This window comes from Sylvia atricapilla, chromosome 2 (assembly GCF_009819655.1).
Source record: "Sylvia atricapilla isolate bSylAtr1 chromosome 2, bSylAtr1.pri, whole genome shotgun sequence".
In the NCBI taxonomy this organism is placed as follows: Eukaryota; Metazoa; Chordata; class Aves; order Passeriformes; family Sylviidae; genus Sylvia; species Sylvia atricapilla.
Window position 1 is genome coordinate 105311544 of NC_089141.1, and position 26067 is coordinate 105337610.

At 36.7% G+C, this 26067-nt stretch overlaps 1 protein-coding gene across 9 annotated transcripts in view; it reads right to left on the bottom strand.

Moving 5' to 3' along the window:
* DMD (dystrophin) overlaps positions 1-26067 on the bottom strand; it is a 978823-nt gene that overhangs the window by 547310 nt on the left and 405446 nt on the right. For all 9 annotated transcript variants that reach the window (XM_066314017.1, XM_066314023.1, XM_066314021.1 and 6 more), the window contains one exon: positions 24521-24693. In XM_066314017.1, coding sequence (XP_066170114.1) covers positions 24521-24693 — 173 coding nt within the window. The remainder of the gene's footprint in view (positions 1-24520; positions 24694-26067) is intronic.

A 26067-nucleotide genomic window follows, 5' to 3' on the forward strand; every position in this document is an offset into this window, starting at 1 on the left:
CAAGCAGAAAATATTTGTAAGTCATAAAGAGCCTGTTTAGATTAAATACCTTACAGTACTTTTTATGTGTTTAACAAAAACATCTTAAATAATTCTGGCACCTGTTAATACAATAGAAAAACAAACAAAAATCTATACTACACTCAGAAAGTATATCTTCCAGTATCACTAGAATTAATAAGTATTTTAACAGTTGTGGCATTTGAAAGCTTGCTTTTTACCTTTAACTTCTGTGAATAATGATTTACTGCGATGAAAAAAAAAGTATTTGCAATGTCCAGGATAACCAGGAAAAAGACAATGCATTTAGTGATAAAGAAGCTGAATGGTAAAGGCTACCATAACAATGGCAACTACTGCTACCTAAAACCTAAAACCTAAAAAAACCCCAAAAAACCCAACCCAAACCAAAAAAAAAAAAAAAGTGGCATGTTTATGAGGGATTATATATATATATATATATGAAGATGTATATATACAAATATATATTCTCCATATATATAGATACCCTAATTATACACACTAATTTACCAAAAAAAAAAAAAATTAAAAAAAGTTCATTATATATATATATTAGTCTTGTGAATAGCAAAATAACTTCAACACTGTCAAGTAAAATTTATCAAGCTAGAAGTTCTTACTTCATGAATAAATAGCAAAAAACATTTTGGCTAATGCATATTATTGTGATACAGAGAATTTAAACAATGTACAGATGCCTACAAAGGCTAGTATCAGAAGGGTATTATCTGTACTCTAACATGCAGTAGAGAAGAAGTCATATTCTACCACTTGATCGAACTCAGTTAGGAAAGTTTCTAATGACTGGATGGAATAACTTCCAAAAAACAATTATAAGTCCTGGAGGTAAGTCTCAGAAGCATAAACTGTGGCTGTTCAGTACAGGAGAGGTTTAGGTTCTTTCCCCACAGGGTGGTTGGGCACTGGAAAAGGGTCCTCAGGGCAGTGGTCACAGCACCAGCCTGACAGAGCTCAAGGAGTGTTTGCACAACTCTCAGGCACAGGGTGTGACTCCAGAACTGCCCTGTGCAGGGCCAAGAGTAGGACTCAATGATCCTTGGGGGTCCCTTTCAACTCAGGATATTCTGTGCTTCTGGGTCTAGTAAAGAATCCCAAATATATCATCCTGGCTGTTCATCACTGATCTCAAAGAATAAAATATATGTGAAAGTAGTTCAAATTACGCAAGCAAGCTCTAAATTCAAAAGAAATTGTTGCTGAGATGATGCTAGAGGCCAACTTTGCACAATGTTACATGGTCAGCTACCACTGCAAAGGCCTTCATGAATCTTTCTGGGCAGTGGAGAGTCTTCATTGCACATCCTATTCCTCAGTAACCAGAAGGTATAAAACAGAATCTAATTTAAATAGGCTCTAAGGTTATGCAGATTAAGACTATAACAGGTAAGTCTAATGTAGTTTCTGTTTTCAGTTATCTCTTACCTCAAACACCTGTTTTGTTTTGTTTTGTTTTAGAACATAGAAGGTAACCAGGAATCTTGTCTTTGGGGATACAGCAATGCAGTGAGAATCAATAAAAGCTGAACAGACATAGTCTGCTGATCAGAGAAAAGAGGCTCTGATCTTTCATATACTCCATATTTCAGTCCCACTGGACAGTAAGAATTATTCACAAAATAAAAGCTCCAAAATGGAATTTAAAAATAAGCCTAATTTAGAACTGACATGTTCAGTTTAACAATCTTTATTCACTCTCAGTAAAAAACGTAATTAGTAGAATATATGCGTATTTAGATTAGCAGTATTTAAATGAGTCATAACAATATTATAAGTTTGTTTGCTCATTCATTTAAAGTTTATATTGAGATATTAGAGCTCTGTTTAATAATACAATTAACATGTTCCATTCTCCTCTGATTTGAGTACAATAACTTTTACTTCCTTGCAGAACAATGGGCAATCATGATCCTAAAGAACTATAGTTAGATTTTAGGCATAACAAATTATGAAGAGAAAAAGATGAGATTTTAAAGCAGTTACAATTAACTTTTAGATATTAAGTATCCCATTAGAGATATTTTTAGTTAATATTTGTTAATTGAACTGTCAGGTATATTAAAACAGACTTGATTAAAATGTCCATATTTTGCCACTGCTAGTGTCATCTAGCTATTTGACAAGGCATATTTTACTTCTCTGTAGATAAACTAACCAAAGCAAAGTGATGCACAAAGCTTTGCAGAATATTCATGTTGCGTACTTCACAAAGTGGATTTTTTGTAAGTCATTTTTTAATGTTTTAGAGAGACACACTTTGGTATGAAAATTCACAGCTATAAATCTTTTCAGTATTTTATCACAGAAGAGAGCCTTGGGTGCTTTATTAGCATAAAGAGTTGGGCAGCATGATGGAGCTGCCCATCTTTTAAACATGCACACATAGTCACGTTAATTGACACATAATGACATAATAGGCATGTTTACAGCAATAAGAGTATCAGGGTGTTTATCACCCCATTGTGTCACACAAAAACATTAATCAGGCACTATGAGACATTAAGTCCAAAAAAACCGTTTGAATTATGCACATTTGGCCTATTTATTTCTGCAACTGCAGCCTCTGGAAGCTACAGAATTTTTTGTGTCATAAAAAACCCTGAGAACTCTTTCTAAGAAAACTGTCCAGGATTCAAAGTGAGAATTTTAATTGTTATGCAACACAGGCTTATGTTGAACTTAAGACAGACCCACAAAGTCAAGGAGTTTGGAATTTGGAAATAAATCTTCCAAGCAGGCTTACACTTTTCCTCAAAACAAAATAATTAACTATAGTTTGGACTGTGACAACTTTTACTGTTTTGCTAAATTTACAAAAAAGAAAATTGAAGTAGGTAAGAATCTGGAGGAAGACTGAACACACATGAGAAGAAGGGGCAGGACAAAGTTTGTGCTGGATTAATATATTTTTTGTCTTTCAATACTGATCCTCTTTGTTAGAAGGAAGTATGTCTTCCATGACTATTAATATTTAGCACAATAAACAATTCAGTTTTCACAGGAAAAAATGAGATGCTCTTAAGAGCAATAAGGTACAACTATGAAGAGCACATTTACAACAGGGACTGAAGAGGCTTCAATTCCCTGCTCTTATTGATCATATTTCCCACCTTATTTTTGGCTGACATCCCAGGGATTTCCAGCCTAGCAACAAATTTTTTCTCCAGCTCTTCAGATCTGCTTGGCAGATACTTAAGTTAAAGAGAAATGGCAGTTCAGGCCCGAACCAAAAAGAAATGGCAGTGTCTCCCAGGAAGACAAAACTGGCACTCCAATCCCAGTCATGGCCCGTGACCTACCACAGCTGCAAGAGAATCATTTTTGTTTCTTACACTGCCTGAGCAAACAACCAGTAATTTCAAATTATCATTACATTTTGCTTTGGATTTGCAGAACTGCAGTTCCAGGGTACGAACTTTTTCTATCAGTTGGAAAAAGCACTGACTTGGATTTTCACAAAAAGATTTTTGAGATACCCAGTGCTTTGTCTCCATCACTAAAGAAAGTCTTGAAAATCCCTCCTTGCTTGCCAGAGTAACAAGCTAACTGCAATGGATACTTCTGCAATTGGTTCTCCACAGATACTTCATCCCCTTCCTCTCATAACTACGAAACACAAAGCAATAGTCCCTGGAGGACAAAATAATGACAGCAAATGTCTTTAAGCTTAAGCAACTTTCCCTTTCTGAAAGGGGGAGGGCTATAGAATTCCATTTACAAGATGACAGCCAGCCTGATTTCTCCGAAAAGAAAACCCCTAGAGTGGTTTAAAAAAGGTTCCCAGTCCTCTGCCAGCTCCTGGGGATCAATACAGCATTCTAATTCAACTAATTTCTCCCAAATCGCCATGGGAAAGGACATGCTAAGTTGTTTAACTAGGGAAGAACAGTTGTTTTCTATCAAGCTGTGGTAGGCTATTTTTTTAGTTCTCTGGGCCCTGGTTATGTCTTGTTCAGTCTCAGGTGAATCTGGTGACTGTCACAGGAACATTCCAGCAGCAGCAAAGAACCATACTGATCCTAGCAGGGCTTCTGCAATACAGAATGGACTGAAATTTTTATGAAAGTGGCACTAAACTGTAGAAGAAACAAATAGCTGACTAAGCATATGGTGCTCTGTAAATACAGATAAAAATACTGCACTTGCACCAAGATCTTCCTTATATTTTTTAGAGAAATCTTACCTCCATTGTTCCTTTAACATTGCAAGGTCAAATAAGTACATTGAGATTTTTTAAAAATGTGTTTAAAATTCAAAATTTAGGGCTCAACCTATTAAAAAAATCAAGCAGGTATTTAGCTTGCTTAAAATTAGGGTGGAAAGAAAGCATGTTGCTCATTTGGAGACATATGCACACAAAAGAAAGGGAAGGAGATGAAAGGTAGATGGAATCCTACGTCTTTCTGTGCTAGCCAAAAAAAGCCCAGTAAAACAAGCTGTTGAACAATAAAACAATCTTTCTTATTTTTTGACATTACGCCTAGGGAAAAACTTTGACACACCAGGAAAGTCTACTTACCTATGCTTTGCTTCCCTTACATAGCAAACATCTCCAGGTTCCACTTCAGGGGTTTTCACTAGATGGAATTACATCCTTGTATTACAAGGTTCTGTAATTAATTTATTCCGCTTACTATAAATATGTCTCAGTAGAAAACCAGATGACAGAAGGAGCTGCACATTAGTGGAAATCACACACAACACACCATTTGTATTACTTATAATATCAAGAGCATTAAAATAAGAATCCCTTAAAATTATATTTAATCCTAATTGTTAGATTCTTTATTGTCAGAATTAAAATCTTCTTAACATCTATGTAACTTCAAATACTTTTTTTTTCTAATAGCAAGTTAATTCAACAGCCACCTACATAGAAAATTTAACTGTGTATGTGCAATGTACATAAATATATACTTGCCTGTATATGTATGTATATAAAGGCTTTATTTCAATTTTTTGCTCTTTGTCTGGTATCCACTGATGACTTCAGTGCATAATTTACATTTCAAAAGATACTTCAAATACAAAAATGCTGACTAGGGAAAATGTTAAAATTCAAGGATTATCACATCACTGTAGCCAAGATTTCTTGTGCTTTCTACTACTAAGGGGAAAAAACAGTGATGCAGTAAAAGCCCAGGACTAAAATTCAGACATCCTGCTCAGAATCTATGTGTCACTCTGGGGTAGTTATCCACCTTTATTTCCTGAAACAGCACTAATGTCAATCCTAACTGCAAAAGATTTGCGCAGATGGAGTGCAAGACTAAACCAGTTAAGCGCTGTCAGGGCTGACCTGGCTGGGTGCTGGGTCCCTTCCAGGGTGTACATTCACTGCACATACTCTTCTTACATAAAAAATAACCCATCTGCAGTAGGTGATGGCCACAGCTTCCACCATTCACCAGGAAATCAGCTGGACCAAAGGTTATGTAACTGGGTAGCAGATGAAGGTTTGGGAAAGTTGTTTAGGCTGGATATCAGCAAAAGGTTTTTCACCCAGAGGGTGGCTGACCACTGGAGCAGACTCCCCAGGGAAAGTGGTCACAGCACCAAAACTGACAGAGTTCAGGAAGTATCTGAACAATGCTCTTGAGATTCTTGGTGTGTCTAGCACAGGGTCAGGAGTTGGATTCAATATTCTATGATTCCACTACTCTCATCATAAACTCCACTGAGCATGAGTCCACAGGAGTATACAATGTTAGTCAATCCCAGTGCTGTAAGTCCATAAACCCAAAAGGACGTCACTTTCAAATCATGGCACTAAAAATTTCACAATTAAGAAATAAGAGATCAACAGATTTCTGTTGTAGGGGTTGAAGAGCTCCTGAGTGCCAAGTGTAAGCTGAGATAGGCCACTCTGATCCATATCATGGCTGCTGATTTCAGGAGCCTGAAAACGGTCACTAGATCCTCATTCCCATCTACTTGTTTGGAGAATGAGAAGTTGCACTTCATCCCTCTCTTCTTTAGCAAACATAGGCCTAGGTTGAGCAGTCATTAACCTAGAGGTGAGGTTTAGCTCACTAGATGATTTGCTGAATTTGTACAGAAAGTCTCCTTTACAAACACTGCTGACAGAGCAGAAAGAGTACTGCTGGGAAGTTTTAGAAATACCAAATATGCAAAATAACTATGCATTCATGATGGTAGTGCATAATTTACTAATTTTTCTCTTTGCCTAGGATCAAGGCAGTGCATAACAAAATAATCCTCATTACTTACTGCTATTCCTGCTCTGTTATCAGGTAAGGAATCTGAAGAATCTTAGCTTGGCATCTTTTGAAAGTGCTAAGCAAGCAACCTGCCATCATTTAGCCCAACTGGTGAGGAACCCTGATTGCATCCCAGGATTTACACAGATGATAAAAATGAAAGTATTAAAAAAAAAAAGTAAATGGAGGAATAGAATGAGCTTAGCTGTCTGGCTGTCTTGAGAAAGACAATATTATTGTTTTTAAGTTACAAATAAAAGAGAGAGGAAAATTTTGAAGAGTTAAAGCTGTGGGATTTTTTTAAACTTCTGGTCTGTATTTCACTGTTTCATGAACAGATAATTCAGAGTTAAGGCAGAGAATAATCAGTCCATGCACTTTAATTAAAGTTAGAAATCTACTTGGAAATTTAAGTTGGAAGTATAAAAATTTTAGCTAATGATAAGTCCTGGAAAACTACAAGATGTTCACAGACCTTTTAATTTTCTTTCCATTATGACTTTCTCCTACTCTATTTAATGGACATATCATATTCAAGACTGTAGAAGCCTACACAGCTTAGAATTCAACTGTGATAGCCTTCACAAAAAGTGTGCTCTTCCTCTGTCTCTGTCAGAATCCTGGAGAGTGAAGAGGCTACACACAGCACACTCCCAGAGCTCCCAGTTATGCGCAAGGAACAAGCTGAATCAAGAATTCCATTCTCAGCTTCTATCTTGCCTATTTTCCTTCTAAGTACACAGAGAGCTCAAAGACAGTCCACTGAGGTATCCCCAAACAAATGCTGATTTATTATTTCTGCTCTGTCTTAACATATTCTGCCATGTTCAGATCATGGCAAGCAGGTCCCACATCACTGTTTCAACATTTCCAGCAGGTACTCTCTAATGCTACGTATTCTACCTTTCCATTTGCAGTGACTGAAGGCACAGACCATGCTGTGCAAGTGACTTTATTACACTAATCGCCAGTATTTATAGTTCTCTAACTTCCACACCAAGTTTTCAACTCGGACCCCTTTGCCCCTGTTTCTTTGGAACACAATCTTTTCAGTCATCAACTCTCTGTTACATTCTCTTGCACCAGTGATGTCCTTGTTATGTCCTCTCTGGTCAGAGTGGCCAGAGTGGTGTCTGCACTTCTTGTCCTTGCCTTGAGTTTATCTCTTGTTGCAGTGTGTTTTATGTGTAATGGTTTGTTCATTCCCTCCTGTATTGTTGGTTCAATTCCAAGTCATATCCTCCCACCAAGTTGTCCATCTAGCCCTAGAACTGCCCCCTGATACAGAATGTTGCCTGTCCCTCCTCCTGCTGATTTGTCAGTCCCACCTTATACCAGCCCCCTGCCTTGGAAATCCCCTCGGAAATCCCCTGTTAATGGAAGCCTCATTGATTTGTGTGAACTGTTCCCCGCCCCTGTGCATCCTCATTGGGTCAGGTATTGTAAACCCCACCTTGTGATCCTCCCCAGTCCCTTCCCTATTGGTTGAAAATTTGTACCCTCCCCTAGATCCTCCCCTGTATAAAAGTCCTTGCACACTTGGATTGTCCCTGGAGCAGTCGAGGGAATAAACCTCCTTGGAAACCATGGGAAAGACCTCTCACTCATCCTTGTCTCTGCCATTAGTGCTTCAGCACACCACTGTGCCATAGAATCAAAATCAAAATCAGAATCAGGATCATTAGGCTGGAAGAGACCTCTGAGATCATCAAGTCCAACCCAATCCTAACCTCAACTAAACCATGGCACCAAGTGCCACATCCAGTCTTTTCTTAAACACATCCAGAGATGGTGAATCCACCACCTCCCCAGGCAGACCATTCCAATACTTTATTAACCTTTCTGTAAGAAACTTTTTCATGATATCCAGCCTATATTTCCCTTGGCACAGCCTGAGACTGTGTCCTCTCGTTCTGTCAGTTCCTGCCTGGAGAAAGAGACCAACCTCACCTGAGCACAGCCAACCTTCAGGGGGTTGCGGAGAGTGAGAAGGTCACCTCTGAGTCTCCTTTTCTCCAGGCTAAACAACCCCAGCTCCCTCAGTTGTTCCTCACATGGTTTGTGTTCCCAGCCCCTCACCAGCCTCGTTGCCTCCTCTGGATATGCTCAAGAGTCTCAATGTCCTCCCTGAACTGAGGGGCCAGAGCTGGACACAGCACTCGAGGTGTGGCCTCACCAGTGCCCAGTACAGGGGAAAAATTACCTCCCTGCTCCTGCTGGACACACTATTCCTGACACAGGCCAGGATGTCATTTGCCTTCTTGGCCACCTGGGCACACTGCTGGCTCCTGTTCAGCTGCTGTCACCAGAACCCCCAGGTCCCTTTCTGCCTAGGCACTGTCCAGCCACTCCATCCCCAGCCTATAACACTACAGGGGTTTATTGTGACCAAAATGCAGAACTCAGCACTTGGACTTATTAAACTTCATCCTACTGGACTTTGCTCATCCATCCAACCATTCCAGTTCTCTCTGCAGAGCCCTCCTACCTTCCAACAGATCGACACACACTCCCAGCTTAGTGTTGTCTGCAAATTTACTAATGAAAGACTCAATACCTTCATCCATGTAATCAATAAAGATATGAAACAAAACTGGCCCCAGGACAGACTCCCTGGTGTACAGGTACACCCCTGTAGAAGTAGAGAGCAAGCCCTGCTCTGCTGTTACTCAGATTGCATGGCATCTGGGAGCAACCACTCTCAGCACATTGTCGGGAGCTAGCGGGCAATCCGGCACCACCTTGATCTCTGCCCTGGCTTCCAGCAGGTCTGTGGCACTGCCCAGTTCAGCTGCTGTAGCTATCTGATCTTCCATACTCTTTTATGATGTCACGATCTTCCCTGCTTTAGAGGAATAATCATACTTTAGAGGATACTTTGGATGATCATTGAGTTAATAGCAACACTTACTGAAATAACCTGAGCTGGTGAAGAAAAAGGATATGGCAAATGTGATTAGGTCCTATTTTCTTTCACCAGGCAAGATGCTACATCATCCCTGCACTGAATGTTATGGACTTGACTGCAAAAACTAAGCACCTGTAACTTCTGTTACTATTGACTGTAGCACTAGATGACAAGTCTGAAAAAGAGGTTTAATAAAAACAGCAAATCCAGGTGGGAATTGACCTGGAGACTCAAAGCTGACTGCTAAGTCTCTTTCTATAAATGTTTTCATATATGATTGCATATTTGTGCACTATTGCTCCATGGACCACAAGCTGAAAGAAAACTTTGCTGTGAAATGATTTCTATCCCTTTCAAGAGTCATGAGTTTGAGTGCTCCTTTTCAACTTTTTCCTTTTCTATAGTAGTGCTAATCCATGGAAGGCAGTGGAGCTGCTTCTGACTTGCAGTGCCATAAGAGAGTCAGCATTAGGAGGCAGAGACAGATGGTTAAGAAGCCTTGTACCTACATGCCATCAAACAACAGATCCCTTTCTCTTTGTCTGATGTGGATAATTGCCCTCACATTTTTACGATGGAACAGAGTGCACAGGTACTCTTTATAAATGTAACTGCCTTTTCAGAACTGATTGAGAAATGATGCCAAAACACAATTGTGAACAGCTCAGTGATGTTTCATGTGATCTGCTTCCCATGTAGACACCTTGGAAATAAGCTCTATCCTGCCACAGAATATGGAAGATGATGGTGCTTTATAGGATGCAGAAAGTATTGGGGAACTGACCAAATGATTGTGCATCAAAATGGGAGAAAAGAGATGCACTTGAACTGGTATTGCTGTTGTGCCAGAGGATTTAAAGATAGTGAAGAGAATTGTTGGTCTGTTTAGTGCCCTGCAGGGACAAAGACACTCATGGTTATTAGAGGAATTTATTTCTGGGCTTGCAGTCTCCCACATTGTCTACTAAAGAGTATCAGTTCAGAAAGGCAGAAACATTTTCTCCTTCTCCTTTACTGGCAAACTACAGTGGTTGTCATTAATCACCCTGACAATATGAAAATGCAGCATTATTCTGTTAAATATTTCTATGCCTTCTGATTTTTCACTGATCTACCACGTTGTCAAACGCTATACACATGGACAAGGCACACAGTTATGTGTAGTGAAAAAAAAAAAAAAAAGCTTAAAGCAATCATAATTAAAATATTTGAACCTGGGGTGTATTTGATCTTTATTGTTTTTAACTTCATTTTCTTGCTTGATTATATTATTGATTTGATTTTATTAGCATAGTGGCTTTTAAAATTAATATTCATTGTAAGATGTTAGCTAGTCTTTCATCTGTTTAGGAAAACCAGAAATACTTTTTCCATTACATAAAAGCCTTGGTGGTAGATTCCTAATCCCACCATTTCTACACTGAAATCAGAGGGGAAAACAGAAGTAAGCCACTAATTATGGAAGAGCCTTAAAAAGTCCAGAGAAAAAAACATCATGGAACAGTAGGTGTCTGTGCCACATTTTTGTGTTACATGAGGGCCTGAGTGGAAAAGAGCTCAGTGGAAAATCACTCAGTGATTCCCCAGATTTAAGTTTCATCTTGGTTTACAGCTAGTCAGAGGGCATTTTGTATCCTGACAGGAAGGAAAAAATATGCTGCAAAGATGGAAAAAACACTTTTCCTGTTAGCTAGTCCTGCGCAGTGCTGGGAGCACATCAAAGCCACCAGGCAGCCCTGGCCCCATGGGTGCAGTGCTCAGGGTAGAGCAGGGAGGGAAGAAAAGCAGGAAAAAACAGGAAAAAAAAATCACAGAAAAGAAAGTGCAAATATTTTCCAAACACTTAGTTATTTCTAATATCTGTCACAGCTTCTCACTTCAGTCCCTCCTTATGTTCATAGAGGTGGTACTTGAGGGTAGAGTGTTAGGATGGAATGTAAGGTTCACTTCTCAGCAAATTAGAGTATTTGTATCTAAACTTTAAAAAACATCTGAATATCACAGCTCTTCCTGTCTTATTTATGAGCTGACAATAATATTTTTTAGGATGTTTTGATTTGATTTAGCCATATTTGTTCAGGAAACTAATTAAGAGGCTAAGAGGACTAGATATGGAATTAGGAACTATTTAATCCACAAGACAGCTTCTGTTACTGCTTATGATCTCTTTGCATGTCATCATTAACCATATGACATCTGAGTAGAAGTGTCTCGTGCACAGCCAGAAAACACTTCTCAAGGTTTTGTCAGAGAGTAGTCAGGAGAGAATCTCATGGACCATGGAAAAGCAATGTGTCTTGAGTGGCCCTACTATAGCACAAATTCAGGCTTTAATTGCAGAATGTCTACCATTAAAGAAGACATAATACGCACAACCTTATAAAAGGGCAGAGTCTGGCTTTGGAAAACCAAACTATACAACGAATGTCTTGATGACTTCTAGAAAATTCTGTTATGCAGTAAAACCTGCAAATTAATTTGATTATTTTTTAGTTCTACATGAAAGCAATCACAATTACTGCATTTTATATACTATAATAATATAGATAGTCTATATTAAACACTGTAGCATGTTATTTTTCTGCAAAAGATTAAAAATTAAACATTTAAACAAAACATTTTAAATCCTTTTTAAACAAAAGGTTAATATTTAAACAGTTTTTTCAGACTACACACTTAAACTAATAATTTTCCTGAGTTAAGGAGTTTGGACTTTTTACTGCTTTAGAACACAGCAATGATTCTGGAAGTTGAGATTTACTATTTTTGTCAGCATTTTCAGACATCCATTTTAAAAATCAAGGTGACATTTTATCTTATTGAAAACATTAAAAGCATCTAGATTTTGGCATACAATTCTGCGATGATGGATAAAATCTGAGACAACTACTGAATAAATACTAAATATATGAATCCCAAAAATCTGAATTCTTTAAAATGTGCTTGCTTCTAAACAGCTATTGAAACTGAGATTACATTGGGTTTTTTTTTTTTTTTCTTCTTTTCTCTGAGAATGGAAACAGAGGCATTAATTTCTACTACTGGGAATGTATGTTACAAATTATTGACTTTATGTCTATTTAAAAATATTTAGAAAATTCTCAGCTACATTTTTCCTTATATTTTGTTTTCTTTAACTATGCTAACAGACAAAATATACAACTATTGATAGCCTATTTTTTCTTCAGTATATTCTCTCATTTTGTTTGTACAAAATACAATTTCACATCACCGTATCACTTCTCAGTCCATATGATTTCTTTCTCAAAGGATGTAAGACTGTCATCAGATACATACTGATGAACTCATAGGATCTGACAACTCTCATGCATGTCTTTCTGGGCATGTGTGAGTATTCCAATCATAATAATATTATCAGAACACAGGGCAAAACATTCAGTTCAAGTAGTTATAATCACTGCAGAAGAAAACAGGGAACAGGGAAAAAGAAAACTCCCCCCTGTGGCAAGGAAGTAGCACGAGCCAACTCCTTAGGTTGGTATTAAACATCAGTGTCAAAAGTTCTGACCTTAACTAAAGGAATAAAGTGCTGATACGCCACCAGTCCAAGGCCTCCTTTTTCCCAGGAAGATGAGTGCTCTAAAGCCCTACACCTTGAGACTAACTTGGCAAAACCACTCAGAAAGCTAAGCTTTATGGCAGCCAAGAAATATGCAAATAGGTGTTTTTACCTAAATCCACTAAACTTCCAGTTCTGCAGAATAAAGTGCTGCATTGGTCAATAAAACCTGGACCATAAAGCCTTATAAAGATTAAGTTTCTTCACCCTTTCTCCAAATGGTTCCAAATACAACTGCAATGTCTATCAACCTGAGAGCAAAATTAGAATTGAACAGCTAAAAGCACTTTCATACATTCATGAAACTACACACACAAAGATAAATGTACAGAGGATTTAACTTGGAAGGCAAATTTATGGCCAGGAAAAACAGTTCTGCAGCCAGACACAGCACTTTACAATAATAGCTAATAAAAATGGTGGAAGGGAGCTCCTTGTTTAACAGTGATAAAGGAAAATCAAACATTATTACTTTTAGAATTTTATTTTATTAACTAGAACTGATAATAAAGAGTTTGAGCGTTTGAAAGAAACACTGAGTAAAATGATGAAGTATGAGACTTAGCAGAAATTTCTGAAAACCTGCATAGATAGAAATGATATTCACAGTTTCTGGTTTGTTGAGAAGCATGTGCTTGGTTTTCCAAAATTTTTTAAATCTTTGAAAGTTCAAGAAATCCAAGTCCATTCTTAGATAAGATGGACAGGCACTGCAGGACCACAGAACAATAGCTCTGATTATTAACATATTCCAGAGGTCTATATCAAGCAGATTCTAGAGAGAGACTGCAGGAAATCTTACTGATGAATGCATGAGACTTCAGATTAGAGAATACTTATATCAGAAGGTTCTGATTTCTTTGCAGGATTTCCCACCAGATGCAGTACCCCCTACCATTCAAATAAGCATTATGCATTTTCTTCATAGTATGACATCAGAGTTCTATAAGAATAAAACTGCATGAAGTCTGAAGAATATAATGAACCTAGAAAAAAGGAGAAGGACCAGCAGGATTCCCCTGCCCTTTGTGCTTACAGGCATGATTGAAGAAGGTGAAGTCCTAGAAGTAGATAAGGGCAAGTCAAGAATTATGTCACAGAACCCAAACTCTAAAAGTCTTTTCCCCCTGCTGGGCTTCACCCCAGGAAACTTAGACAGCAAAGGCTTTACAGACCTTTGGGCTGCAAGTACCTGTTGCCTGGTCATATCTAATTTTTCATCTACCAGCAACTCCAACAAGGTTGTTCTAAAGTCCATCACCCATCACAGTTAAATCAGAGGTGGAAAAGTCAACATGCATAGTCACAGAGCTGCCATTAGGAGGGAGCTAGATAGGGCTGAGCCAACAGAAATCCCATTAAATTATTCAGGAAATGCAAAGTCCAGCACCTGTGAAGGAAGAACCCCTTGCAAGAATAGTTTGGAAATTGATTGGCTGGGCAGTGGATTTGCAAAAAAGGATCTGGGGTCCTGTGGGCACCAAGTAGGACATGAGCCAGCATGTTAGCCAAAACAACCAAGTATATCCTGGGCTGCATTGGCAGCAGCACAGCCAGCAGACTGAGAGAAGACTGCCCTTCCTCACTCAGGTCTCATTGGGCCACATCCAGAACGCTGAGTACAGTTTTGCACTGGTAAAAACAGGATTCAGCAGGACAGCACCATGAAATCAAGGGGCTGGGGCACTTGTTCTGTGAGGAGGTCACTGAAGAGCTCCAGTCAGGCTCTTTAGAGAGGTGCACAGTGTGAGGGTGAAAGACAACAAGTATAAAAGCAAATGAGCAGTTTAGACTAGATATAAGGAAAAAAAAATATTGCACCATGAGGACAGTCATGTGGAACAGGTTCCCAAGAGGTTGGTCAGTCTCTGTTGGTGAAGGTCTTTTAAGACCTGCCTGGCTAAGGTAACCTGGTCTAGCAGTGTTGACCATGTTTTGTGCAGAATGTTAGACTGGCAGAGTCCCTGACAGTCCTTCCAACTGGAATTGTTCTGTGATTCTATGACACTAACTAAGGAAATGAAAAGTCTCTAAGTCACCACACATCTTACAAAGCACTTTGATCAGAAGCTCAGGACAAAGGCAAAATACAGGAGCAAGGTGTAATCACCCAGAGATAAGTTGCTAAAAGGGATTCTAGTGATTTTTTTATGACTAACAGGCTAAGCAAATAAAACGTAAGGAAATGAAACTTCAGTGATTATGTTGTCCATCATTCATTTCCAAGAATAAATTTTCTAGCCTTTTAGCCAATTTCAGCCAAATCTGAGAGAGAAGTCTCAGAGGTAATTGTGCTGTTATAGGATTTTGAAAAATTGGTTACTGGAGAGAAGAAAGAACATTGTACTTGTTTTAACACTCAAAAAAAAAACCAAGTAGAGGGTCCCTGAGTTCCATTTTGATTGGCAACTGTATTTCAGCCATCCCGCTGATGCATGCACAGACGCAAAATATAGGTAAACTCTATTCTATGGGAATTACGTGTGATTTTTTTTCCTTTATTGTTTTTCAATCTTGACACCCACCTCTTTTTAATTTTCTTGCTGTCATACAGGACTTGTGGACAGAAAGAATAAATCAGATAATCTGACTATAATTGAGGCTATACAATCCTTACAGTGTTATCCTTATGTTGCCCTAATAGATAGAGAATTGCCTCAAGGTCTTACTGGAGTTATTACTAAACTCAATTTTCCTGAGTGATATCAGCCTTAATGATATAGGAGAGCAACAAAATAATTGTCACTCATTTTATTTTAGTGTAACTGTTGAAAGAACATTTTCAACCTTACACTAGGAATTAATCTCTCTTTTACTAGAAAAGCAACTAGACACTTAAAATAATTACCAATCAGATGAAATAATAAAAGCCTAATCCAGAAGGAAACTATATATTCCAGGAAGAAACAAAGACTATCACATTGGAAAGAACTACATCTGTGGCATAGTCCCCTGCAGAAGCCCAGAAGACAAGGGGTTAAGCATGTCTCAAACACTGACAGCCATGGAGTCAACCAAGGGTTGTTGGTGAGAACACACTGTGAGTAAGAACAGCATGTGGCTGAAGAAGGGGCCAGGCAGAGGTAGGTAGGGAAGCACTTTCCTGGGACATTTGTCCTTGTTCTGGCTCTTGGAGTGAAGAACAACACAGTCAGGGCAAGAATGAGGTCAAGGAGAGGGCATGACTGTTGGCCAAAGGACAGCCCAGTAGTCTTTATTCCCCTATCAAGACTCCTAAAGTCCCCCGCAAATTCTCTGACCTATTTTCAGAGAGGTCTAGAACAAACTGATGATGATAACTAATTTGTATAGAAAGCAAGAAACTTAGCTCTGGGGTGGGGAAAACTTAGTTTTAAAAAGGTGCCTACACAAAGTCTTGGGTGGTGCTCGCCCCATCAGCTGGATCCCTGGAGTCCTTTCTCTCTTTCTCTTTCTCTTTCTCTTTCTCTTTCTCTTTCTCTTTCTCTTTCTCTTTCTCTTTCTCTTTCTCTTTCTCTCTTTCTCTTTTCTCTTTCTCTCTTTTTCTTTCTTTCTATTTCTCTCTCCCTCTCTTAAATTTCTTTCTCCCTCTTCTCTTTCACCCAACCCCTTAGTCAAAACCCAACCCCTTAGTCAAAAACCTATGTACTTATACTATAATACACTCATACCAATTTCCATCATGTGTATAATTTACTAATATAATTTTTAAGTGTTTATGGCCCATTTGACTTTTGTTGTTCCTTTTTGAAAATGGCATCTATAAATCTAGGGTAGTCCCTTCCTGTTAAGGATGGGATGCCACAGTCCCCCCAAAATAACAGCAAATAGAAAACAGGTGTTTTGCTTAATTTTACAAAACATCCCTGTAATACTCTGCTTCAATTTAAGAAGGATTTTTTTCTATGTTAAATAATATTAATAGTTCCATAGACAAAAAAAAAAAAAAAAAAAAAAAAAATTAAGGGCTAAATTTATCTTAAGGGTCAAAATTTTTGGGAGCAGAAAATAGTCTATTAATGTGCAGTCTACCTAGTGCTATAAGAATTAGACCAAGTAAACAGTTTTTTGTGAGTTCTATTGCCATAACATTTTGGATCACACCAGAGATATTGACTACAGCTTTCACCAAAATCACCTCAAACACTGACTTGTCCATAAAAAAAAGAAAATTTGAAAGCTGACAACCCCCAATGAATTACTGAAGGTCGCCAGGACAGAAGGCTGAACCTTATAATCTCAAAACTACTAGTATCAAGGTCTATAACTAACACAAAACTTGCTGCTTTCTACTCCAAACATAATGTGTGTCTTCTTTGTAGAAGAAGAATGTGTTACATATTTGTAAATATGTAACACATTTAATAAAAGAAAAAAAGTTATTTTCAAATTGCCTTGGAGGAAGAAAGAGCAAATTATATTTATTAGATGACAGCAACAACGTGTACTGAGAGCTGAGAAACAACAGTGATGAAAACTGTATAAAACAGAAAACTGTAACTTCTGACTTCAGCTACAGATGTTAAAAAGACTCGGCTCCCTCTACTGTCAAAAATGCTTTCCTAGGAGGTATTTACAGGGAAGTGTACACTGCACCATGGCAACTAGAGAGCAGTGATTCCTTAAAAAGCTTCAAGGGAATTCTGCAAAGGAGCTCCCCTTAGAACATCCAATATACGTTGGACCTAATGGCAGCTCCTGCAACCTCATCCTTCATCCAGTGCACAGCTGACCCAGCTAAATATTCATCCAGCTAAAAAATTCTGGCACAGCACAATGCAATGATTCAATACCAACAGTGAAAGTACACCTTATTTGTCAACACTTACAGCAGGTAATAGAAGTCACTGGAAATAAAGCTTGGGACCTGAGGATATCCTGCAGTTCTCTTAGGCTATATCTACATGGATGGATGCAGCTAAGCATGAATGAGCTCTGCCTGTGCTTTGAGATGGCTGGCTATAAATCAGGACTATCTGTGAATGCACTACCATATAGCATTGCCCCTAAAGCAAGTAGACCCTTCATTCCAGCTGTGTCTCACAGCTTATGACCACTGACCACGATGCCATTTTTTTGTGTATCTGACATGAAGGCCCAAGACAGTTCATATCCAGATGGTTCAGAGTCTATTTGCTTCTGCCTGCATTTCTCTTCATACATATTTGCATTCCCATAGTTCTACAGCCCACATATTCGTGACTAAGCCATAACATTTCCCAGACATTTCAGTGAAAATCTTTGTTTGTACAGCAGAAAGAGGCTCTACAATAATTCCTGTATGAATGTGGTGCAGTTTTGTCACTGAGCATTTTACAGGAAAGTTATGCTAAGTTATGCTAATTGTCACGCTTGAGGGTTGGTGATTTTAAAACATACAAGATTCTTTTTCAGCTGAAACACTTTCACAGCACAAACATGCAAGATTATCTCCCCTAGTTATTAAAAGAAATTCTGAATTTATTTTCACCTCATTTTACATTATAGTCACCTTCAATTCCCGTACCAAGAATTTTCCCTTTTAAACTCTTTAATTACACTATGACAGTGATTTAATAAACATAGGCCTTTTCCCAAAAGCTACACTGTTATTTCTTATCCTGCCTCAAATTTGTGATTTAAGTTTTACAAACAACTTTAGATTTTACTTATAGCTGTTCCATTTAGAAGATGATCCTATATATAGTGCCTCAAGAAAAGAGACATTTTAATGGCCATATATAAGGTAAAAAAAATATTTTCCAGTTTTGCTATAAGTTTAATGTTTTTTGTTATAAACTAGACCACAATAATATTTCTATATATGTGTTTCTTTGCATTATAAAAATTAACAGAAAGCTCTATCTAGATTGTCCATAATAAAACACTTATATATTATATTACACCTGCTTGTTATGCATTATTTTATACTTATTTGCAAGCAATTAAGCAACCAATGAAACTTACCAATACATTAACTTGATGGTGCAATATTATGGAGGCAAATTAAGTGGCAAATTTGTAGCAAGAATTTGATTATAAAGCAACTGCAATGGAGATCATTTTTGTAGAGTAAGCAGGGTATGGAAGTAAATTAACAACTAATGCTGGCTGTAAGAGTCAAGCATTATAAGCTGCCCTTTTCAAAATCTAAGTGAACTATTTGAGTCACTGTGAAAGAAAGCAAGGGGGAAAAAAACCCTACCCTGCATGTAACTAAAGCATGGCAGCTATTCTGAGATTAACATTAGAAAGAAAATAATTTTATTCTCTCATTGGGGATGAACTAATCTGTTCTGGTTTTCACTTTCACCTTGAATCCTGAGCCAAGGGCAATTCTAATAACAAGATTTACAGCCTCAACAGAAATATGTGAGCAGATATTTTTTTGGAAGAGAACTGTCACTATTTCTCACTTTCTCTTAAAATACCTATGCCTTCCACTAGTTGCTTTTCTCCCTGTACTGAAACAAAGCCAGCAAACATTCATTTTTGGTATTCACTTTGTCAGAGTTAAAGCAAGTACAAAGAAATGCTGACTGGGCTTAGTGAAAGAGATATATAGCAACACGTTTAGATATAAATTAAACTGCATTGTTTTGTTATATTTTCTAGCTTAAGATTAATCACCCCTAATTTTATCTATCCAAAAGTAATGTCTCTAGTCTTGTCTGGTCTCCCAGAAGAGTCAGAAGACCCAGTACATATAATGCAAGTTACCTGTGAAATGATTGCCTGGCAGTGTTTAATGAAGAAAGAACATAGGCAAGTACTGTAAAATAGATAACTAAAACTTGGATGGCTAAAGGTAGCTCATATGACTCATATCTTCAATGAACTCACATTTACAGAGCATTGCTAGTGCCACAGCTGGAAACTGGAAATCCACAACTGAGAAACTCCGTGAAGAAAAATATAAATAGCCTAAACAGCTCCCTAGTATGTCTAATTAAAATTAAAAAAACCACCTAAAATAATTCTATTTTGATGTTCCTTGAGATAGATATGGCTCTCAAGGCTGAAAAAAACATTTTCTTAAAAGTTCTAAATGTGCCCCTTTCATCTTTCCTTGCAAGGCTAAATAGCTGTATAATGAACAGTCACAAGGGGATTCAGACCTAAGCATGGTTTCATAGTGGAATGTTAATGAGAAATCTATACAAGATTGGCATGGGATGAATGGGAGAGTTGGGCCCCTCTGAAGCAAGAGGCTGAGACCGTGAAAGAAGGCTTGAGGTATCTAAATGTTTCTGGAAATCTATGTTCAATAAAATAATTTCCTCAGTATTCTAATATCTGGGTTTGCACTTGTCAGTTACCTATAGATACTACTCCAAGAAAAATCTCATTCTATGAAAAGATAACTATACTCATAACACATCGCTTGGGCTGAATGCAAATCTCTTAATGTTACATCTCTGTAATTTCTACTAGGCAAGAAAAGCACAGGAACTCAATCTGATTCAGATACCATAGACAGGCATGTCCTCAAGACTTGCTGGATCTGCAGTAATTCAGAACATAGGCACGCCACTTACATTTGAAAAATTAATGCATCTCATTTCTTTTTTCTAATACCTTGATCCATGGATCAGATTAGTTCTGAACTCAAAAGAATATTTATAAGTGAGGGTTTATGACATCTCCGACTATGTGGTCTTAGAAATATTACTACAACATTTTATTTCTCTGACAATGAATCAATTCTTTATTTATAATAAACATTTTTACTTTGGCCTTACCAAGCTAATCAACAGCTAATTTAAGGTCATTTAGAAGAAGCTGACAGTTGTACTGTTGTCCAAAAATGAAACTAATTCTTACTATAAACTTATTAACTATTTCTTTGTGTTTTACTCTTGTTACTATAAGAATTTATAGTTGTCTGTGAATTTTTTAGAGCTGACAATGTATTTTTGTTATCATTATTATGGATTTGCTATCTTTTATGACATAAGATTTGCATTTCACTTTTTTCTACTTTTCAGAATTATCACAAAGCACTTTCTAAAGATATCTCATATCAACTTCCCCAAATTCTCTCACAACATTTAATTTTTAGTGGATTTGAGACTAATTAGATGTGCATTAATATAGTCTGTAATGTAGGTCCTGGAAGATAACTCTTAAATAAGACATGAAAAGGGCAAAAATTAGTTGCCTTTCATTAATATGAGAAGTTTGGAAGAATCTTAATTCGTCATCAAGAAACAGATTCAAAAATGTTCAAGATCTACAATGTCTGTTAATTTTAGTATTTTAATTTTGAATTATATTCATTTGAGGTGGTTTGTTTGTGTTTTTGGTTTTTTGCTTTGGGTTTTTTTTTACATTCTCATCTACAGTTCCTAAAAAAATATTTTAAATTAACATGTATTCTGGAAAACTTTGTTGCACTTCATTGATTCAATGACTTCTGGCAGCTTCAGTACTCCCTTAATTTTAGGGAGCACTTGTTTACAAAAGCAAGACTTAGGCATAAATATCCCAAGAAGACAATATCCTGAAAAGACAAGCAAGATCCTTCACAAGTGGCATGTTGATAAGATTAAAAATTTATATAAGACGGTAATTGAAAAGTCTATCTTCTATTGTGGCTCTTTTTCCAAAAATTATATGTTATCATTTAAGCTCTACAGGGATATAGGGATCTGGTGTTAGAGTCACTTCCTAAATAATCATGATTAATACAAAAAATTCCCCCCAGTATTTAAGACTGCTGGAAAGAAGAAAGATTTTTGTGAAATTCTGGTGCAAGGACAGAAAAAACTGTGACATCTGAGTGACTATTCTTACTGGCACTGAAAATTTACCTTTCAAAATTCAGATTCTATTATCTTAATACAACTGTTGGAAAAGATAACATAAAAATTTAGTATCAAGCAAAGGCTGAAGTTATAATTTGAATCATAAATTGCTCTTTAGCTCACAAAAGACAAATCATGCCACTGCCACTGTTTCTTTACACTCATAAAGCTGAAACTAAGGAAACAAATTCCACTTGGTCTTAGATAGTGTCAGTTCCATTTCTATGTTGGAAACACAACAAGATACTGTGTTCTGAAATTAATTGGAACAAAGAAGCATGCTTAGATACAGCCTTGACTTAAAAAAATTAGTAAGTAAAGATTAGTATTTCACTGTATTTGTGAAAAAGTAAAAGTCTACCTTTTTCCTAGGTTTCTAAACCCACTGGAAGAGTACTCCAGGATGACCACAGCATTTTGGGGTGTTTTTTCCAATGAAATTTTGTCTGTTATATAACAGTGAGTACAATATGAACTCTTATTTAAATACAGGAAACATGCAAAACTAACAGTGTGAAATAAGGTTTTGAAATACTGTAGAAGAACTGCACTTGTGAAGCTGTTTGAGTGCTTACCATTCATAATGTATTTCTGTCGAACTGGCACAGGCTCTGCTACAAAACAAACTGAAAATCTATTTTGATTTCTAATTAAAAGGAACTCACTCTAGAGTTAATTACAAAGTATCTAGATATGAATCAGGACTTCTAGGAAATCAATTTCACACAAAAGAATGCAACATGAAGGTTTCCAATGGCGTCTATGAGATTTAGAGTAAGCTCTTTGCTAGTAACTACAGTGGTAAGGAAAGTTGCTTTATTCTTCCATCTGTCGTATTGATTTTTCATTTAATAAAATAGTAATTTCAATCCTATTACAAGTCTTTGATTTCATAAAACAAATATTCAGAAATAAACATACTTCCAGAATATTTGTTCCAGTATATTTGTTCCTGGTACCTTTCAAACATGAAATACTCCTGTTCACTTAGACACACTCCCTTGAAAGCAAGACAGCTCCAATAATAATTCCAAAACTGTCCTGTATCATCATCATCAATAGCACATCTCCTAAACGCAGCTTCATCCATGTCCCAAGGGCAGAGTTACACTGATACTTTCACCCTTTACAGGCACAAACTGCCAGAAGTAAAATGCTAAAGGCCACATTGTCTTTCTTCACTCATCCCTTGGATTTGGGTGCAGGTCAGATGAAGCTCACAGAACAGCAGGAGCTATAGGGACCATCTAGAGTTCAAGCAAAACCTCTTAAACAGCTACCCAATAAGGCTGACACCAAACCCAAAAGATTTAAAAGAAAAAAAAAAAAAAAGGTGTGTTTATCAGACAGCAGTCAAGCTTATCATCACCTTGATCTGCTGTCTATCATACTGAAAGAGGCTAAGTCCCCCAGGGAAATGCCAGCTGGAGAGTAATCATACTTTACTGTTCTCTTGACAAACACCAATTCATTTCACCTCACAAGACTTGTGCTGCTGGCTAAATACCACTATAGTCTAAATAATGAATAATTGAGTGTCAGTGATGATAGTCCAAGCTTTCAACTCACAGTAAATTTCTGCCCTCGCTATGCACCAGCAGCAGAAAATGCATATGAGGAGATTCCAAAGGTTTCTCAGAGACTGGTCTACTAAAAAAGTAACAGGCTGGGAAAAAACAGTCTCTAGGGAAAGGAGATTCCAAAAGTTTCTCAGAGCTTGCTGTACTAAACCAGTAAGACTTTGGGCAAAGCCAGTCTCTGGGAGAAGCTCAACACCAAATATCTCCTTGTCTTATTATCTGTGGGAACAGATTTTCTTCAACTGTTTTCTAACTTATCCTTCATTTTTGTACATGGCATCACGACTTACAAGGATTTTTCTTGCCACACCAGAACAGGACTTGCTACTTGAAAAAAGCAGAACCAAAATAACAACAGTCATAGAAGACGAATTTGTAAACTTTACCAGATTATAAATGCCTCAGTTTCTTACACTCTAAATGTTGAGACAAAGCAAAGATGACATGAAGATTACTGACTTAGATTTTTTTACTATTAATCTCTCTGATTATTATTTTTTAAGCTTTACTTTCTTCTCACTCCAGCAATTTAAAATCAAAGCTAGGACTGGCTGACAGTGGAAATAATGTCTCTAGGAATCTGCAAAGTGACAGCTGTTTACCAATATTTCTAAACAAAGAAAACATTAAAGTTACCAAGGATTTGATTTTAGAACTAAGTCAGTGCAGTCTAAACCCACATGAATTTTTTTTTCTTCCAATAGCTGCTTATGTGCTTAGAATTGCATCACATTCTATCATTAATGCAATAATTATTTGCACATTAAGCTAATTTGTTTTTGTATAATAATGACAAAGGCTTTAACAACATCTTAGTTAAGTGATACTTCAAAACATACGTGCAGTGCAAAAAGTGATATTCTATCAAATATCAATCTATTGTCTTTTGAGGTGGCACATCAAATAAAATTTTTACTGTCAAGTTTTCAGCATTGCCTGAAGAGCCAATTTTGTAAAATTCTTTCAAATGGGAAGTTTCAGTGAATGGAACTAGTGATAAATAGATACATACATATATAATGTTTTTCATTACCAGAATAATGTCGTTCATTCTCAGAAGAATTGTCAAGGACTTTTCTGTGGTAATTCAATAAATGCTTGAAACTATGACTTTTTAATCTAAGCCAAAGTTATTTGTTAACTCTTAAATACTCATGCTGGAAAAAAGTTATATCTCATAAATCCTAGCAATTTATATACCATTACTATTCTAATGATTCCATGTAAGTGATAGATGGTCAAAATAATTTCTTATTTTCAGTTTTACCAAAATGCCCACAAATTAAATTACAATTCTATATAAATGTTCTATGCTCAATTAGAAGAAAGTATTGTTTGTGACAAAAAAGAAGTAAAAAAATACAGTCAACAACAGGCCAAATATTAAAGAAAGCTATCAGAAAGAGCAAGTTTTAAAAGTTACTTACGCCTGTCGGTCCCTGTACATCTTGTTAACTTTCTCCCATTCCAAATTAAGCTGAGTCAGCTTTTCTTGTATATTTGCTGCTTCCTTTGGTGTAACATTTTGCAAAGCCGGTGTCTTCTTGTTGTTAATAATTTCTACATGACCCTGCAGTCTCCCCAGGCTATCCTTAATGCTCTGTAAAAAAGATTTTAAAAAATAATAACAAAACAATGTTTTTCTAAATAAAAAATAATAGTTCATAGGCAAAATAAATTGGTACAAACCACTAATTAAACTGTAATATTGATAATAAGACTAATTTTACAATAACCTGGTATAATAACTAAATGTCTATCCTTTCTTTGAAGACTGAATGAAATAGATCAGAGGAAGATGATGTTTGGAGGGGAAATAAAGTGCTATTGACTCAAAACTTCTGCATGTCAGTATTTTCATTTCCTGATGTTTCATTTCCCTTTACTTCCCAATTCAGAAACCATTCCTTGGAGCAATCACCAGGAAAAAAAGCCTTACAATCCCAGGTGGAGCCTGCTGAGGTACTGGGATGATTTTGTGGTGTGCAATGTGACCAGTGTGGAGTTGCAGAAGGACTGAGCAAGATGCAGGGAGGAAATCTTTAATAACAACACAAAACCAATTATCTGGCAAACCAAAAATATTGGGCATTAATTTAACTTGGATAGCAAAAAGGCATAAACTTGGTACAAAAATGACACTGCAAAATCTCATGTCTCTGGGACACGACAGCAATGAGAAAAATCACATTCCTTGATGGGTTTTGGTTCAACTTGAAAAATAATAAGATTCTTTTTCAAGTTTCCTAGAATGAAATAAACAAATGTCTTGCAATCAATCTATACAAATGAATCAAAATAAATGTATGGTAGACATTCAGCAAAGGAAAATTCACACTCATTGATTTAAAAAAAATAGCTTTAAATATTTTGGGGTTTAGACATGGAATATCACAGATGTTCAGTAATAATTTAGAAGGAAAAAAAAAATAAAAAATCTATCTCCTTTAATGTAAAACAAGTTACTCTTAGCTTAAACAAACTTACCTCTCCAAAAATCTCATCACTTTTGTCTCCTCTCATGTAGGTCTTTTTTACATGCCCTTCTCTAAATATTTTTAAATTATTTACTTTCAAACTATTTAGCATTCTTTTCAGATTAAATATGATACATACAGCCAAGCTGTACTCCTTATTGAGAAAGTGTTCTATAATGTAAAAAAAATGTTTTTACAGAACAACAGCTGCTTTCTGGATAAAAATAGACACTGATAAAGTATTTTTAAGCTATAATTCAGTGCTTATTAAACTGTGTTATCCAAATTTCTTAAGTAACAGGTGTCATTGCAATTTTTTACCATGGCACTGCTGATTTTTTTTTTTTTTTTCGGTTGTTCATTCCTTTTCCTGGCTTTAATCAAACTAAATAGTAATTTTCAATTTGTTCCAATGTACTGAACGGTATCAAACCATTTTAAAACTGCATCAAACAATACTAAATTTCATGCTGGTTTTAAAATGTTTCTCTATTAAT